At 33.4% G+C, this 19236-nt stretch overlaps 2 protein-coding genes across 2 annotated transcripts in view; both read left to right on the forward strand.

Annotated features, from left to right (window-relative positions):
- LOC115239269 overlaps positions 1–8242 on the forward strand; it is a 32239-nt gene extending 23997 nt beyond the window's left edge. Inside the window, exons 10-13 of the mRNA XM_029813711.1 lie at positions 170–519; positions 668–916; positions 6023–6335; positions 7384–8242. Coding sequence (XP_029669571.1) covers positions 170–519; positions 668–916; positions 6023–6335; positions 7384–7558 — 1087 coding nt within the window. The 3' untranslated portion in view covers positions 7559–8242. The remainder of the gene's footprint in view (positions 1–169; positions 520–667; positions 917–6022; positions 6336–7383) is intronic.
- A 2252-nt stretch (positions 8243–10494) lies between these two features.
- On the forward strand, positions 10495–18692 carry LOC115239195 (venom allergen 5.02-like). The gene is given in 8 exon segments (XM_029813580.1): positions 10495–10533; positions 10977–11147; positions 11237–11321; positions 11866–11928; positions 11931–11967; positions 14043–14320; positions 18243–18420; positions 18467–18692. Coding segments are annotated over 8 exon segments (1077 nt in total).
- Positions 18693–19236: the final 544 nt, after the last annotated feature.

Below are 19236 nucleotides of genomic sequence, written 5' to 3' on the forward strand. Positions count from 1 at the left end.
TATATATATAAATTAATATTATAATAAGTATTGTTTATTATAATGATTTTTTTAATAATAAGTTTGTTTTGAACAGAGTATATTTATAATATGTGACAATCTATTTTCATGATATATCAATCCGTTCATGGGACATTGTGGCCGCGCAATAATTTCACGTGTATTATAGTCCCAATGCTGACCAACCGCAAGTGTCGGCAGTTACTGCAGGTTTTGGTGGTGCGTTAACCGCAGCTTTGGACGTAATGGCCTTTGCACATGACTTTGACTTATCCACGGCGACAGAAGGCATACCCACCAATATCGACGCGAAACAGATAAAAACGACACAACAGAAAGCTATTCTCAACGACCATCAGGTGAAAACGACCCAGAATAATCCGGAAACAGCGACGAGTGTCCAACCACATAAACAGCCCATTGGGGAGCCAACTAAATTATCAGGTCTTACGGATTTAATCGATAATACTACTAATCCCGTGAGGAATGTGGAAGCGATGAATTTAAAAAATACGAATCGTAAGTACAGATAAAATTTTTTTATTGATTTTGCTTCTGTAAATAATATTTTGATAATAAGAATAAATTGTAAGTATATTTAAAATCCGCAAATTTTATGATCCTATGTGCGCGTAAAGGAATTAAATAATAAATATTAAATATATAGAAACAAAAGCGCTTGAAGCAGCTATTGAAGATCCATTTTTGGAACTAGTCATTGCTTCCGAGACTGCGATAGACCACGAAATCTTACTGCAAATAGCGAAGTCTGCCCTAGCCACCAGCGAAGCTTCGATGAAAACTACAATTGATTCACAAATTTTGGCACATTTTGCCATGATTGCTCCGCCAGTCACTGAGAAATCCATCGTTAAGAAGCAATATTTTATAGAGTCCAGTGACAACGATTTCGGTGGTAAGTATAAGATATTTATTTCTATTTATTACTAAAATTTAAAAACGGCTTATAATTCACTCACATTTTTTCAGTTTATTAGATCTTTATAATTGTTGTTTTAAATAATTTACATTTTAAATAGTCTATTTTTGTGTGCAAATGCTATTCTGTCTATAAATTTTGTCTACAATATATAACTTAATAATGTAATAATTTTATAATAATTATTTTACGAGTTTTATGCTAATTTTATAAGTCTCACATAGTTGGAGTTTGAAATATCTTTGGAGTAAAAATTTAAAATTTACTATTATGAAGTAAGGCTGCAGAAATAGCTATATATACATAAAAAAATTTTTTATAAATATAAAATAAAATTCTCTAACAAATATTTTTATATAAAATGTAAAAAAGATGGTCATGAATTTTTAAGAATCTGAGGCAAATTATTTTTTCTTTATCTATATCTTAAAGAATGCCATGTATATACTTGCTCTTTTCGACACAAAATGCAGAAGAATTGTGAGGAACTTTTAACCATGTATTATACGCACATACAAGCGAAAATTTTCGATAATTTTATATGCTTGATATATATTTTTTTATCGTTTTTTAGAAAAGTTAATTAATTTGTTAAAAATGTTAATATGATAATTATTTCCTTAACATTTTTCTGTATATTTATCTACTGACAATCGTCTCTGAAAAAAACTTTTATTTTTTTTTACGATGTTCTCTGTTTTACACAATTACATGTTTCTCTCTCTATACATACATACATATATATTCGCAAATTTATTATTGTCACAGAGATAAACGAGTATTAATTTCACGAGTAACAAATAATAAATTAAGTAAGTTATAAATTGCTCACCTTGCGGTTGTTCCGCCGTCGGCTGATAGTTCCCTAAACTTCCTTCTCCTCTCTTGCTTATCCTTTGCTGTTCCTTCATGGCACTTACACTTACTCGCGAAAGCACTATTAATTACGATCACGCCCGCACTAATCAGCACAAGACGACGATTGCGCGGTAATCGGTATCTTATATGATATTCCTGACATTAATCGCATGCGTCGCGTATTTTATTTATTATTATATCACGACGAAGAAACAACGTGAAATTTATGCTTCCACAAAGTTACGATTCATGAAGCTGGGTACCCGAAAATCGGACGGCCAAATTGACCGCAACAATTTTATTGAATAAGTAATATACGCTCTTGTCTTAAGATGATTATATTCCTATATTAAAATGTAAGTGTAAAAGAAAATATATATAAATTAAAATTAAAGATAAATATCTGTAGAAAGAACGCGATATCTGAAAACGTTTTTGTTTTTCTAACTCGCTGGATTTTGATCAAATAAACCAATAAAATACCTATGGATTTTAACATTAATGTACAAACGCCAAAATTCTGCTATACGATTGACAAATTTTATTTCTATTTATTTACTTTATATTGCATCATGTATAAATTAAATTCCATTCGATTCGACACACATTCTGTACTTATAAAATATTTTATTAATGACCGACTTGTTAATAACTGATGAGTTTTGATATGATGACGGTAACATTACCTCGATACCGCGTGACATTATGCGTATTGAGTTAATTGCGCGAATGTAACAAGGCACACGCGCGAATATCACAGCACGTATGTACGTAAATAATATTTGGCCTTCGTTTCTCATGGCGTATAACGTGCTATTGTTTACATTCCGTAATGTTGCTATTATTCGGGTTAACACGAGTCGAATAAATCTTCGCAGTCAAACAATCTGTAAATTCTATCTCTTTTCACTTCGATATCTGCTTGAAATAAATATATTACGAATAGAATGAGCAAATTTATATATATATAATTTAATTTATAATGTATTATTAGTAATTATAATTAATAATATATTATTTAATTATATTATTTATAATTTAATTTATTATCTGTTACCTCGTGAGATTAATTACATGACGAGACATGCTCGTGTATCATCGTTAACTTTTCAAAATACAATGAAGTACCCAGTCGTGTCAAATACGATCGTTGCCTTTTTAACAATTAGAGATTAACAGCCCTTGGCAATTAATTAATTCTCGCGACTGACGACTCGTACTCCATACAGTTATTTATCTCTTTCAAAGCATGTATTTCTCGCGATATATTTACTTGAAATAGATATCGAAGTGATAAGAGACGGAAATTATAAATTATGGTTTGATCGCGAAAAATTTACTGACAATAATTATTTTTTAAAATATATTTGGATTCAAATATGTATCTTCTATTGAATTTTTCGGTGATTTAGATATATTTTGATAATCATCTTCGGATTGTGTGAACGCTCAATAATATACAAATTGCAAGATTAAGTGAACAAAATAATTAAAAGTAATATATCAACCGTTTAATAATAATTAATTTGAAATTTAAGGAATAGTATATTTCACATATATTTATATCTCGTAGTACGTTAAATATTTCGTGGTGACAATGAATATTGTTTACTACACGGTATTTGGGCTTTGTTTCTCACGGCGTATAGCGCGTTATTGTTTACGTTTCGTGGCCTTGTTATCATTCGGGCAGCGACGCTCGAGTGAGTAGGTAGCGGCACGAGTCGCTCCGTATTTCATCGCATTACTCCTCTATATTCTAACGATCCCCGTCTTAATTAGCTATTAATTCAACTCGTATAATATCATGCGAATATTGGGATAAAGTTACCATTACCACAATTCATTATTCATTAACGAAACGTTCTGAAGACAAAATGTACTGACTCTGAATCAAGCGGCGTTTAATTACTACATGTGCGGTACAAAAAAGTATATATAGTACTTTTAACTGGTTTAAACTCTTTATCAATCGGGTAGCAAAGCTTTTTTAATGCTTTATGTATATACATCGATTATTTGTTGAAATTTGTACGTGATTTATTTTATCGAAATTTATCGCGCGAGCAGACAACAGAGTGAGAACATATTTTTGTTTTGTATTCTCGCGGACATTTATCTTTAATTCATAAACTCGTACATTGTGCATTTATGTTTTAATACAAGATAGTAGTCGGTTTAAAACGAGACCATATATACTATTTGTTAACAATAACGTTTGCGAACATCGCGTTAATCTGGCTGCGCGAATTTCGAGTGTCGAGCACAGATCGTAGTTTTCATTTGCGTTGTTCTCTTGTCACAATATAATAAATAAAAAACACGTCGCGTACAATTAACGTGTCGGGAGTGCCGTACAAAATGTCGCGCGATTTGCGTCGTGTTCTGCGAGTAAGATCGTAATTAAAAGTATTTTCGCGAGTGAGTGCCACGAAGAAGTAGCAAAAGAGCAGCAAAGAGAAGAGACATAAGGAAGCATCGGGTGACGGTGCAATCGTAAGGTAAGTATATAATTTATTTAATTTATTATTTTGTCCTCGTGAAATTAAGTGTTTGTTTATCTCTGAGATGGTGATCCATGTGATACTATTATAAAATATAATGTATATAAATATATTTTTATAATATAATATAATTAATATTAAAAATATATATGTGTATGTGTAAAATAAGAAAGATTAGAAAAGAATTAAAAGTCTTTTTCTGATAGTTGTCAATATACAAATATATAGAAAAACGTGAAGGAAACAATTAGACGTTAATATTTTAAATTAAAATGACAATAAATAATCTTTCTCTAAAAGATAGTAAAAAATATGCACCAAGCATATAAAATTACGAAATTTTTCCCTCGTGTATACATATACACGATGAAAAGTTCTTGGCGATCATCCTTACGTTTTATATTAAAAGGGGTAAGTACTGTGTTGTGTGTCACATCTTTTAAGATTCTTTACGATAGAATAAATATAATTGGCCATCAATGAGGGTTTCAGAAGACCCCGTTTAACTCGAAATTTTTATTCATGCGTGAGTCTACACGATTAAAGATTTCTAGCCGTTGTTCCAGCGTTTTATAAAAACATTATATAAAAAGTGTAGATATTGTGGCATTTTTTAAGATCTCTCACGATAGAAGGAAGAATATATTACCATGAGTTAGGTTTCAAAAGAGTTTCATTTAACCTGAAATTCTTACTCATGCATGCTAATGCTATAATTCTTGGCGTTTGTCTTTGCGTTTTAAGTTAAGTAATGCAAATATTCTAATACTAGACTGCTTAGGATTGAGAAAAAAATAATTTGCTAAGAATCCGCTGTCAAAGGACTTTACTTAGCCGAAATACTCACGCATTATTAAATATATTTTGAAATGTCTGTGATTATTTCTTACCCTTTCACTTCATGAAAAAAATATTTATTAAAAAATTTTATTTTGCCTTTATAAAAAAATGAGTTACTTATAGTTAAGTATATATTTAATAAATAGTAGTGCAATAAAATCGTATTAATGAAAAATTGGAAATGCTGTTTTATTTTTCTTTTATGATTTTATGATTAAATATGAGATTATATAATATACTCGAGGAAAAATGGATTTTTTATAATTATATAAAATCATATATAATTAAATCCGAAATTGGCGCGATATGATCTTATCTTATATAATCATATTCGACTAAATGATTATACATATATGAAAACAGATTTATTAGCTGAATATGATTATATAAAGATAATATTATATCGTGCCACAAATTTCGGACATTATTATATATGATCACACATATAAAATTACATACTTTATTAGATCTTTTCATAATTATTTAATTATGTATATTTACATCTAATCATGTTATATCATTTTTTTCTCGGATAGTTAAAAACAATAGCATAACGGCAAAAATATATTTATACAAAATCAAGAGTAAAAGAAAATAATAGAAAAATATAGATAAATACATTTTAAAATAAATTTTCACTAACTGTAAATTAAATCTCATTATTTTGATAAACGCAAAATAAAATTTTGTGTTTTTTATTATAATTTTATTATAATCCTATAGCATAATTTTAAATGACTTTGGATAGTCATTTCTATATACGAACCTACTTATAGTATTAGCAAATTTTAAATTTTTGATCAAAGAATGCGAAAACTTCAATGAGCTTACATCTGTAAATCTTGTATTATCCAAAAAAGAATATGACCGCTGTTTACAGGAGATAATTTGCTAGGCGCTGAAGCTCGCCTTCGAAGAATAAAATCTGCGAATAACAGGTTTATTTCTACGTCAAAACGGTCACATCGTAATGACGATGGCGATAGTTCTTCGTCCACTATATCAATCGAACGAAATCAGCGATATCGACCACTATTCAATGATCCGGAAGAGAAACCGACAAATCATATCGAGATTGAAGGTCGAAAGACTTCCATCGAAACAATTAAGTCGGAAGTCAAGCAGAATGGTAGCATTCCAGTCAAGGTATCGGATAAAATTCAGAAACGTCGGCCGAAAACGGCGAAAAACAGGTAATAATGCCTTATTCATGGTCGATGATAAATCACGACATTTTCTAATAATTTTGCGATAAGTCATATATAGCGGAGATAGACACGAGAATATTTTTATATTTGCGAAACAAATTTTAACGCGAAAGAGGGAGAGAAAGAGAGATAGAAAAAGAGGTATATTTTATTGTGCATCGCAATATTTTCAAAGCAAAAAAGACGAATACTTTTTTAGCAAAAAATAAATAGTTCCATAAAAAATGTATAACTACTTGTGAGCTAACTACTGAAAAATACTTGTGAGTTTATAAATAATTTTATTTCCCTAATTTTCTTTATTTTATTTATTCTTAATAAGCAGTGAGCAAATTTATAGCCTTTTTACTACAGATATATTTTATAATTTATATGAAGCTGAAAGTCGACATTTATTGAATCGATATTTATATCGGTAACTAACCACGAAAGTCGATAGTGAGAGAGAGAGAAAGAGAGAGAGAGAGAGAGAGAGAGAGAGAGGGGGGGGGGGAGATAGAAAGAGAAATATATATCTTTTCAAATAAATAATGATCAATACGGTGTGTTATCTGACGTGATTTAAATAACGCATTAATTAAATTCCATCTAATAATCATCCCGTCGTTGGCGCTATGCAGGATAAAATCATCATGCATATATTGCAAATTGTTTGATTTTTCCTCAACAAAGATATTTTTGCATTTATAGTTTCAGCAGAAAAATACATGATTACGTCAATCAGTTAAAATAAATTTTATATAAATAGATTTTTATTCTTAAAGAGCTTAATTACAAATCCATTTAATTACTAAATACGTTTAATTACAAATATATACATTGTATAATGTTAAAAATTAGAAAAAGAAAAAAAAAAGATACGATAATTCGTGACGTTTGACGTTTCTCGCGGAAAAAAATATATAAATTAAAGAAATATATAGCTTAAAGAACATCTCTAGTTGAATATGTCCCTATATGAGGCTCGATATCGGCGGCCGATTGATTATTTCCCTAATCAGTCCGCGTTTTTTTTTAATGCATTCATGCGCAGGGTATCGCCTAAGGAAATAGAAGAGTCGATGAGGAGGAAGGAATCGATTGAGCTGAATAAGGCGGCCTCACCGCCGACGTCGTCCTCGGATCCGCTCGAGCCATGGAGCACGCGTGGCATTACCGACATGAACACAATATTGGCCTGGCGGGATAACGCACCGGATAGTCCTTAATATGATTTTATGACATTTTGCGCTGCACCGATTATGACGCCGACGCCACTGGCGTCGGATCATGCACGTGGATAATTGTGCATAAGAAAGCCTCACGCTCGAACTTATTTCGAAAATTGCGTAAGTTCAGTTTTAAAAGTTTTAAATTTTAATACGTGTGGCGGATTCTGATTTAATCCACAAGTTACACTCTGATTTAAATAAACAATCATTATTTAAAGATATGCTAATAATACTTTATATTTATAAATAAGTGCAAAAGTGCAATAGAGTTAAAATATAAAATTAATCGACAACAGCTTTTCACGTACATAAGAGATTGGCTCGCTGTTTTTCCGAAGGAAATTTTGAAACACAGTTTAATGTTGCATAAATTAGTTTTTTCGCCGGTATCGCATGATATGCTTAATGTAAATAAAAAAGAGCTTGGATTTATACAAGCGAGATATAAACAATTTGTAAAGATATACGGTCGATTTGCATATATGGCAGTATTATGTGTATAAGTACTGCTAATATAAGTTTTACTTAATCTCTTACTCGCGCACCGCCTATCTTATTGTGGACGATATGCCATTAAGTAACAGGCTTCCGTATGATAATTATTGAAGCAGATATACACACACATACATACACACACACCACACACACACACACACACACACACACACACACACACACACACACACACACACACACACACACACACACACACACACACGTATATAGCCAGGGACCAAGTAATGTTAACTTACCGTACTTACGTAATTTCTATAGGGATTGCACGATGAGAGATTTTCATATCCATATGTATGCATATCTATTAAATGAGCCGCTAAGGAATTTCTCAAAGATACAGGCAATTCTGTGTAGCGCAGGCAATCTGTATCTCTTCGTGCTTTAGAAGATATTTCCAACTTTGAAGGAGATTCTAGATTTTAGATCTCTTACAAGATTCTCCAATTATGCAATTAAAACACTCGGCAAGTTATAAGCTGCAATATATTGTGCGACAATAGTCATATTCTCGTTGATGATAATTATTAACTGTTTTTTTACTTAACTAGTTTTTGCGCATTGTTCACGTTTTAAGGATTATAATAGCATCGAAGATTATTCCTCATCGCGAAAGACAAAAATATCTTGAAATGTCTGTTCAAGTCCACGTGTAAATACTTGTGCATACAGATATACTATTTGTATACATGAAACAGTGTATATAAAATAAACTATTTTCAAGTGCGTATTATTAATTTGAAATTCTTCAGATTAATTTTAATTTCTTCCGCGTGTTTCATTGCCCATACGCCGCTTTTCGTTTTAATCAAAATGTTTGACATGCCATTACTCGGAAATGTAAATTGCGTTACTGACAAAACAATCAACCCTTGTAAAATCGAGTTGTCGCATATGCATACCGTTTTACGTTAAAACGTTAAGTAAATTTACAATGTCGTTAAACGCGTCATGTAGTCTACGCTCCCAAAATTTACTCTTTTTATTTCGCATACATGTGTGTGAGTGTGAAAGAATGTTATATATTTTATATTTATTTATTTAATTGTTGAGAAAAGAGAGAAATTTTTAGGAAAACTAAGGGAAGGCACACAACGCTCGGATAAAATAAATATCGCGCGAATTGCACTCTGAGAGAAGAGTGTATCGATCGAAAATTCGAATCACTCTCGCAAATATAATTCGCAACGGCTACCGTACATTAATTTTGTCAACAATCTCTACCTATTGTTGCGATATAACGATATGACGAGAGAAGAGATGGCGAAATGTTCGGCGATCTCGCGCGACGCTACTTGAGAAGTTCTTATCTCCCATACGTATTGAAACAGTAATGATACGAGAGGCGGCTTCGACTACGCGAAATGAAAAGACGCGTACACGGCACGGCAGAAGCAAGGAACTTGCTGAACAAGCACGTTTACACGCTATAACATCTCCCGTGGGGGAACGATCGAACAAACAAATTTCGACCCGCTACGCCAGAATTACTATAGAGAACTTTATGAATCGCACTTAGGGGGGGAATAAACGCTAAGAAATTGTTCTACGAACCGTACCTTATATAGTCAAGAGAATCGTTTATTATATCTTATATATCTTTTTTTTTTAATCTTTTCACTATTGCTTTCATTTTGATACAGACTTAGCGTCCAGTTTGTGCTTTCTTATCTCTGTTAATTACTCAATACCGATTTCTGCTAAATTGTGATACTCTATATTATACATATAATATTATTGGATATTTTATTAATATTAGATAATTAAAAGATGTGATTATTTATCGTATTGGATGGCAAAGAATCACTTAATCACGAAAATGCAACGCGAGTTTCGGTCAAATACGCGCGAATTAAACGATACGAAATACAACTACCCCAATACTTCGCAACGCGGAAAGAAGGAGGAAGAGGATAAATAAATTTGATATAAAGCGATATGCCACGTAAGCAAATAAAAATATCGGTTTGCCGAGTGCCGGTCGTTCCGGCCGCGAGACAATTTATCAGCGAGCCGTCCCGGCAACGATTTCGTTTTCTTTATACGCAGCCGCGAATTCTCGGTCTGTAATAAATGCGGAATTGAAATAGTTTGCGCGATGCGTTGCTTAGGTATATGCGTCTCGTTTTCGGTCCGCGCATCGATCAAGAGCAAGACCAGACCGGCTTGGCAAGTCGGTTCGCATAGAGGAGATATGAATTTCCGTTCCGTTGCGCGATAAATTTCCCTACCAATTCAGGCATCTCGAACTGTCGAAGTTGCTAAATTGATTCGCGCGGTTTGAAGTTGGGCAACTCGCGGGGAGGAAAAAAGAAGAAAAGCTCGCGTCTCGCGATTAAGCTGCGCGCGGATCGCTCAGCTGAAGCGCAATTGCAGCTGACGCGCGCGACCAATTTCGCGGAAGCGGCGACGGCGGCGATATGGCGTTGACGATGATGAAGTTCGATCCGGGGATGACAGTTCGTACCTTTTGTCTGTTATTCTTCCTCGTGCGTTACGGCGACGGCGGGACGAGAGGAAGGATATTATCGATGCGCGACCGTGAGGACAAAAATTATTGCCGTATTTGTCCCAATCACACCATGTGCTTGTTTCCTGTAAATATTTATAGAAACTGCTTGGGTAATATTGGATACATGTAAACTGCATTCGATCGATTAGAATAGCAAGTTAATATTCAATATTCAATATTGAATATTCTATTCGTAAATCAATATTCAAAGTCGTGACAAAACATGCTGATACGATATTCGAGATCCTCGACATCCAAATGTCTAACCTTAATCGTTTTATTAAAATATAATACACTTCCTATATTTCGTAGTCGAGAAAAATTCCTTTTCGTAACGAAAAATAATATATTATCATTTTACAATCGCTATTCACTCATACCCCTCTGCAGACCAATTGCGAGAGCGCGAATTGCATCGATATGGAGTATAGCGATCTCGACGGGGAGGATATCGAAACCGTGCTCGACAGTCATAATTTTTATCGGGTCACTATAGCGAGCGGCAAGGAGAGCCGCGGAAATCCCGGGCCGCAGCCTGCCGCAAGGACCATGATGGAATTGGTAGAAAAATCGACGCAACACGCGCGATATTTAATCATTTATCCCGGGGGTGGCGGAGACGGCACCTGAAGCGTCATTTGTTTCGACAGATCTGGGACGACGAACTCGCCGTTATAGCGCGTAGATGGGTGTTGCAGTGCAAGCTCTTCGAGAAGGATCAGTGCCGAGACATTGGCAAGTAACTCCCCAACGGATATATCTCATTTTTCATCCCTCCCTCCTTCCCTCTCACTCTCTAGTTGCGCCGTTATTTTTCAATATCCAATAACCCGTGCAGACGCGAAATTGTTCTATCGATACGGTCGAAACAGGCGCATGTATGCGTTGCATTATGTACACAAGATTGAGAACCCTCTAATTTTCTAATCAAGCTTTTTCGAATTTTGATCAGAGTTTATTCGGAGCTCACGCATTTTGATGCTAACAATACGCAAAAATGACTTCTGTCATGACTTCTTCTGTTTATGATAATAAAAACATTAAAACGGCACAATATTTTCCTGAATCTAAAATGTCGAATACAAAACTTTTTTAAATTAAAATACAGCGATTTTGATATTTGCAAAATTATATTAGAGAAAGAGAGAGCCAAGAATTTTATGATTAATAAGACAGAGAACTCGGTGAGCGAACCTTGTTATAACCTTTCTGAAAACGATTACTATACTGAGGTCGGAATGCATACGGATGCCTTATTTAAACGGGTCGCTCGTTGCAGAACGATTTGGAGTATGGCAGAACGTGAACGTACTCGATATGGACAGCGTGGAAAATGGTACGAGTAGGACGAGGTAGAGGACTTCGACAACGCGGAAATCGGGTAAAACTCAAAAGTGTGCGAACAGTACATATATAGGATATACAGGATGTCCCGTACCCAGCGAGCCATCTTTCACTTAGATGGATCTTTTGACCAATTTCTCGTTGGCGAAAACGTCGAGAGAAGATCATTTATCATTTGTCGTACAAATTTTCAATTCTTAATAATAAATATCTTCTTGACCACTTTTTGAATTAAGAATCTATTATGAAGTAAAAAGTTTACTTAAAATTAAATGTATTAAAATTAAAGAAGAAGAGTATTATTATCTCTTTGCATTTTTAAATCTTAGTTTTCGACGCGACGTGTGAAAAGCCGTTTATTTTCTCAATTACTTATAGCTTAACTACACTATTTTTTTTGGCGGTCTGTTGAAAAAAAACTCCAAATCGGTCACACATTATAAAGAAGTGAAAGATGGCTGACTAGGTATGGGACACCTTGTATATGCAAATCGCGCGACAGAATCGACGTAAATACATACGCGCAGTTTCGTTCACCCCTGTGTATGTAGGTCGATGGTAACGCGTGCACGAATCGCGATGCTGTCGAGAAGAAGGTACAATAGCCCGAGCCGAGTTGATCGGAACGATTCCTTTGTGTCGAGAGACTCTAGCATTCCTTTGTGAATGGCCGATGTTCGATTCGGTGTGTAGACACAGCTAACTCGGTCCGCCAAATTTCGGGGGAAGGTTTGCGGCAACCGCTCTGTTCCTCGCCTCCCCTCGTCGCTCTCTTGTCTTTTCGCGATCCTCTATTTCATCCCACGTATTCACCCTCGTTTCTGCTATTGCCCGCGATCGCGGTAGTCCCATGGGACTCAGTGCTGATTTTAGATGCATCCGAACAATATTCTTTCTCGTCCTCTTCTCCCCCTGATTTAAAATTAAAATTTAGAAACAAGAATATGAATAAATTAAAAAGAATCTTAAATATATATGTATATCTTTTATTTTCTCTTCCAAAAAAATATAAAAATTTTGAATGTACAATTGTTTATAAAATGTTTACTTTTAAGAGTGGAATGCATGTAAATTTCGTGATGTAAATACATTGGACTTAGATATATAATCCTATAATATTAAAGATATTTCTTTTTTCTTACACTTTCTTTTTTACATTTGACAGAAAAAATATTAATAGATTATACGTACATATATACATAAAATCTAAATTTAGAAAGATAATGTTCTGTAAAAATATCTAAATTATTTTAATATTTTGATATATGCTACGGTCTTTCCTTGATGCCTCAACTGACAGCTCGTCTTTATCTTTCTAAAGCCAGTACTGGGAGAAGGTTAGAAGAAAGGAGAGGGATGAGAAACGGACGACTTGACCGTCAGGGAAAATGAGCGAAGACCGATTCTATAGAACAGAGGGTGGTAATAGAGGAATAGCGGGTGGTGTTCTTCTTCTGTCGCCGGGAACAATCAAAATCGCGTATTCTCTCGGTAAATTGGAAATCGAGAGTGCTATTGTACCGGCCCAAATTACTCGTCGATAGTCCGGTATACATGGATCCCCCAGCAGCTATGAGCTGCTGCCGTCTTTTTTTTTATTCGGGTCTGATAGGAAAAAAAGTTTCAATTTCCTATAGGATACATAAAAATGTGATACAATATCAGCTTCGAGCTTTAACTCTGTAAAGTCGTTCGAAAGAAGTGAACGAGAAGACATATTATCTCATCTTTTTTTATATATATTTACAGCACGAGGTTGTGATTTATTTAAATGTATTTATTGAATATTAATAATATTAATAATCTCAAAATTATAAGGGAAGAAAGAAGAAATATATACATATAATTTGTACAATATTCTTCTTATATAGGTAAAATATGTCTCTTAGAATTATTATACATGTTTTCGACAAAAATAAGAACTTGAACTATTTGCAACTTTCAAGATAAATTTATAAGACATACTTCAATTTTTCGAAACTTGCGTGAACATTCCAAATTATGAAAAGCTTCTCCCATCCTAATTTGAATTCAAGTTGCGCGTCAATGGGGGGAGAGCTAAAGGCTGCGGACCATCCACCTTCATTTAGTCCAGATAATCGTACCTTTCAGACTAGTGAACTACTCTAGCGCGGCGTGGAAACCCTCCTCCTCTTACATTTCCCTCGCATCGGCGACGTTCATTTACGTTGGTTGCGGCCGCGCGATTTACACGCTCGACTTGAACAAGACCGCGGCGACGCCCGGCGGGTTTGGGAATCGAGTCGAGGTACTCGTGTGTAATTACGGACCTGTCGATCGCACCGCGCCCCAGCAGCTCTACAAGCTCGGCCGACCAGGTCTATGCCCATCCGGAACCTTTCCCAGCGATCGTTATCAATTCCTCTGTAGTAAGTGCAGACTCTTAGAAGAACTTACGCATTATCTGATATCTATATCTTTTAATAAAAAAATTAACATAAATTAACAAGAAGAGGAAATAATTATAAAAGAATTAATGCTATAAGAGAGGGAGAGAAAGAGAAATTTAAAATAGAGGATGAAGAACGCGTATATATATTTTATAATTTTTGGGCTTATACGACAACTTGTTTATTTCAAATCTCAGCTTACACAATGGTATAAATATATAATATAAGATATTGCCGAATTTACACCATCGCAAATACATATATTCAAGCGCATTAAGTTGCGTAGATACTTGTAAGATATCTTACAAAGTTTAGAATAACGTTAACAATCTCTCATTTGTTACTCTGTGGACAAGCAGGCATATGTGGTTTGCTTGCAAATCCCCAGTAACGATGCGAGGGGCATCCGCTGTTGTCACGTTGTCCGTCCATGCACGTTCGTTACTACTTACTTAGCGACCGAACACTTAGGGAGCCGGTCTTCTCCGTTGATTCGTCGCTTCATCGATCGTTACGGGACACGCGACCACTCGGTTAATCCTTAAGCACGAAAGCTCGTTTATCTTTATCGGTGTTCCTAAGTCTCAGATGCCGGGAGCACTTTTGTGTAAGAAGATTACCTTTGTCGGTAAAAGTGGGAAATCTTTTTCTCGCCGTTAATGCCTGCTGACCCGTCTCCCGATCCGTATTTTTGTAATCATATTTTTATATACATACTTATTATTTTATGTTTTTTTATGCTTTATTGGACAAGTACATAACACACATTATATAGTTTCAAAAAAAAGTTTATCAAAAGAGACGAAAACAATATCGAAGTATACTATCAAAATTTTTTCATTATATTTTTTTAACGACAAATATTTCGCAGTATTTTACACACTGTACTCTTTATATTAAAATAATAATTTTAAATATTATTATGTGTGAATTATATATTATTTCTTTATTTGGAATTTTTTGCATATATGAAAACACATATATTTGCAGTTTACGCGCGATTAAGATAAAGGAAACAAAGTTGTTATTCTTTATTATTGTATATCTTCTCTCGCGTTTAATAACATTAGTCAACCGGACGAAACCAAGTTAAGATCCGTCAATGCGGATCAGTGTTTTCATATTCATTCTCGACTGACAGTCTCAAAATGACGGCAAAAGTAAAATTAATGCTGAGTAATCTTGTTTTATTAGAATGTAAAAAGAACGATAGCTACTTTTTTGAACGATCAGCATCGCTCTTATTATACGATGTACAACGATTATTCATGCTTTTATGAACATCGAGAATCTGACATAAGAATGATAAATGGATTAATATCACCAACATACACAAGGATATCAATCGTTCCATTATAATTTGGTCGTTTTCATTCTTTGCACGTATATAACATATCCTTCCGAAAAATGATCTAAATAAATATATGTATACGTGTATCTTAGAGAATATGAGCATTCTCTTCTGAAATAAAAGGTTGAACGGCAAACAAAAAAGAATTATTATTTAATATAGAGACATAGATAGTTTTATATCATTTACGATTAGAACGATAAAGAATTCTGACAAATTAAAATATTATTTTGATATTAATTCCAACATTTTTTCTGACTACTCATATATTTATTATTTCATTTAAAAATAGTACAAGATTCGTCATTTCTGAGTAATTCAAGTCGAAGATCTTATATGAGAAACAGGCAGCTGATAAGAAGCAATTGTACCACCTCCACCGTCCGTGCTGTTACTCTGAATCAGCTATTGTTGCTGTTATATTTAACGACGCAATTGCCATTGCATTACAGATAAGCGTGGCCAAATATCATTTTAAGATAATCAAAATATTGAACTATTATATGTATGTGTATGTGTGATATCTACAGCTTACGCATAATGATATCAGATGTTAAATGTATCTAAATTACAATGCATACAGTGTATGCATTTGAATGCGCAATAATGTCACCGTAATCCGAGTAAATATAACATTATTGTTATGACTATGGGTAAATTGTTAAAATTGTCAGTGACAATTGTAGTCAGTGATTTAGCAGTTATCAGTTTATAAATTATGGAAATGTGATAGACACACACTACTATGTACAAATATATCAGCATTACGGAATTGACTTCGGAAATTTTATCGACTGACATAAATTAAATATAAATATAAAATTTTTATTCATTAAATCTAAATTTAAAAACTACAGGTTATTTTTTTTTTTTGTTTGAAATATAAATTGGATCGTATAATTAATTATTATTATTTTCCCAATTTTCATGTCCCGGAAACAGCAAAGTTGCGTGATTTTAATCAAACAAACTTTAATAATTTTAATATTTTAGTAATTTGCAACTTTTATGAATATTATAATTTTCATTGTTTTTAATCCTCAGCATTGCTACATTTTAACTAATATTTTGATATCTCAAACAAATGAATTGAATCGGTGATTGGATGAATCACGTTGACTTATTAAATTACTAATAAATTTAAATTGCAAATTTAATTTTAAATAATTTTTTTAATTCTCAAAGAAAGAAAAAGAGAGATGAAATATGCTGTAGCAATAGAGTTTGAAGTGGAATGAGTATGCAGAAAATAGCAAAAACTTGTAGTGTTTTTTACATGTACATTTATTGACAAATACAATCTATTACAATTAAGATTAACAAAAAAAAAAAACAATTGTTTTTTTTTTTTTTTTTTTTGAAAAAAAAAAAAATTAAATAGATTATATCACACCGTTTCACACACATTCATTTTTCTCTTAGTCAAACATTTTTCTTAATTTTTCCGTTTTGATTTGACTACATCGTTCATTCGAGATTTTCGATTCCCATGTGCGATATCAGTAAGGGTTAATGCTGCATTAAAGCTCTTCCTCAAAGAGCCAATATCCCTTGCAACTTGATGGCATACTATGGCTCTTTCGACTCGCAGTTGGACGAGCGGAAGGGGACGGGGTGAGAGGTGGATTGACTCGATTTTCGATCCGTCGCTTTCGCTATCCCGGGGGATTTTGTCCTAGTCTAGTCAAGCCCGACTAGCTTTGTGGACCGACTGACCGGAACCGAGCCCGTGGAAATTGTCCGACCTGATGTGGTGGTTTTTTTGGAAGAATAAAAAATATTGAAAGACAACTATAAAATTTTGCGACTTTGAATTTCTTCTAAAAATTATCAGATCCATTGCTTATATATATTTATGTGTAAGAAAATGGAATCAAACATGAATTCAAGACATGAAGAAATTATTTGTATCATTTCTGTCTTTCCTTTTTTTTTTAAGAAACAAGTTTTATTTCACAAACAAAATCAAAATATAGGACGAATTGATTCTTTTAAGCTCTTGAAAGATATCCTCGAAACAGAGAGTTTATGAATAAATTTATTTCTATCTCTACTCAAAAGCATTTAAAACCTTTATTTAATAATATCGTCAGTAAAATTGACAGTAAAATTATTTCTCTCCGGCAAGAAATTTTTACACGTTGTTCTTTACAAACATGTGTCACAGTTCCTGCTTACATAAATACCATTAATCAATTTATGCCTCCCCGTTGTAATAAGAGATAAACGAATTTTATAAGAGATTCAAAGATGGTTCTTTAAAAATGGAATAACAAAAGTAATAACAAACATCAATAAGAAAACGTTTGCACAACGATTGGAAACATTTCAATTTAGAGTTCCTGGGCATGTCTATTGATATTAGATTATTGCGTGAGCCATAAAAATTTAAAGATCTCTCATTCTTTGCAAGGATAAGTCGATTTACATTTTATATCCATTGCTCACATTCTTTTATTGTGCTATGTATTAAGACAATGGCTTTGTTCATGAAAAAGTGAGATTCAGTTTCGGCACAATTCAAAATGGCTCAATCATTTCGATTAACAGTGAGAATGACTTCTGATCCTATAGAATTTATTACTTTGACACAAACATTTTTCAATGAATTTTTATCACAAATTTCTACTGCGACAGAACTCTGTCTTGCAAATCATTTCAAGAGTTATGTATCTTTGGTTTTCACGAAGATGGAAAAGGTGTCTGATAGAGAAACAGAGGCTAAAGTGTAAAACATTACTCCTGATTTCTCCCAAAACTATCTTTGAAATAAGGTGGAAAAATATCAAGGAGCCAGTGCGACGAGATAAAGAAGCTCGAACAGTGGAAAGGAATTCCAGCGTCAGCCGGAGTGAAAGGAAGAAGACTATTACTATTGATAGTGATGATCGGAGTAATACAAGTGAATGTGACATAGACGAGCAAAAAGATGAAAGCGAAGGACAAAAAAGCAAAAGATGCATGGAGAAAGAAAAGACATGTGCCAGCACTGCTTTTTGAAATATTCATATACTAAATTTATTAGGCAAGGCGATTCAATGTCAGCGAAATGATGAAGGGCATTATCTTTGTATGAGCTAAGAGTGAGAAATGTATAAATATAATAAGCGCGATTATATAAACCTATTTGATTTATATTTGAATGTGTGAATCAACAATATACGCGATGAAACACATATCGAAAAAGAAACGGTATAGTACTCCAGTATAATATGGTAGAAAAAAAAAGAGAGGGAGACATCAAATAAATTATTATATTTTAAGGGAAATGAATGTGCAGAAAGAAACCGATCGATCGTATTTTTGGTAACGTTGGACGTCCTATTGTTATGAAATGTCATTTTACTATGTAAACAGTCTCATCTACGTTATTTCAACGTTTGCCCAACATTCAAACCCTTATAATTCTTGTTCGTATATCATGACAGCATCTGGTTAAAACATTACTGAATATCTTTTTCAAAGGCAATTCTCATGTATGTTACATAAAAATATATATTTATATATATAATATTATAAATGTCACACACGAAAGAATTTTTTG

This window comes from Formica exsecta, unplaced genomic scaffold, assembly GCF_003651465.1.
Source record: "Formica exsecta isolate Colony F162 unplaced genomic scaffold, ASM365146v1 scaffold116, whole genome shotgun sequence".
Taxonomy (NCBI): Eukaryota; Metazoa; Arthropoda; class Insecta; order Hymenoptera; family Formicidae; genus Formica; species Formica exsecta.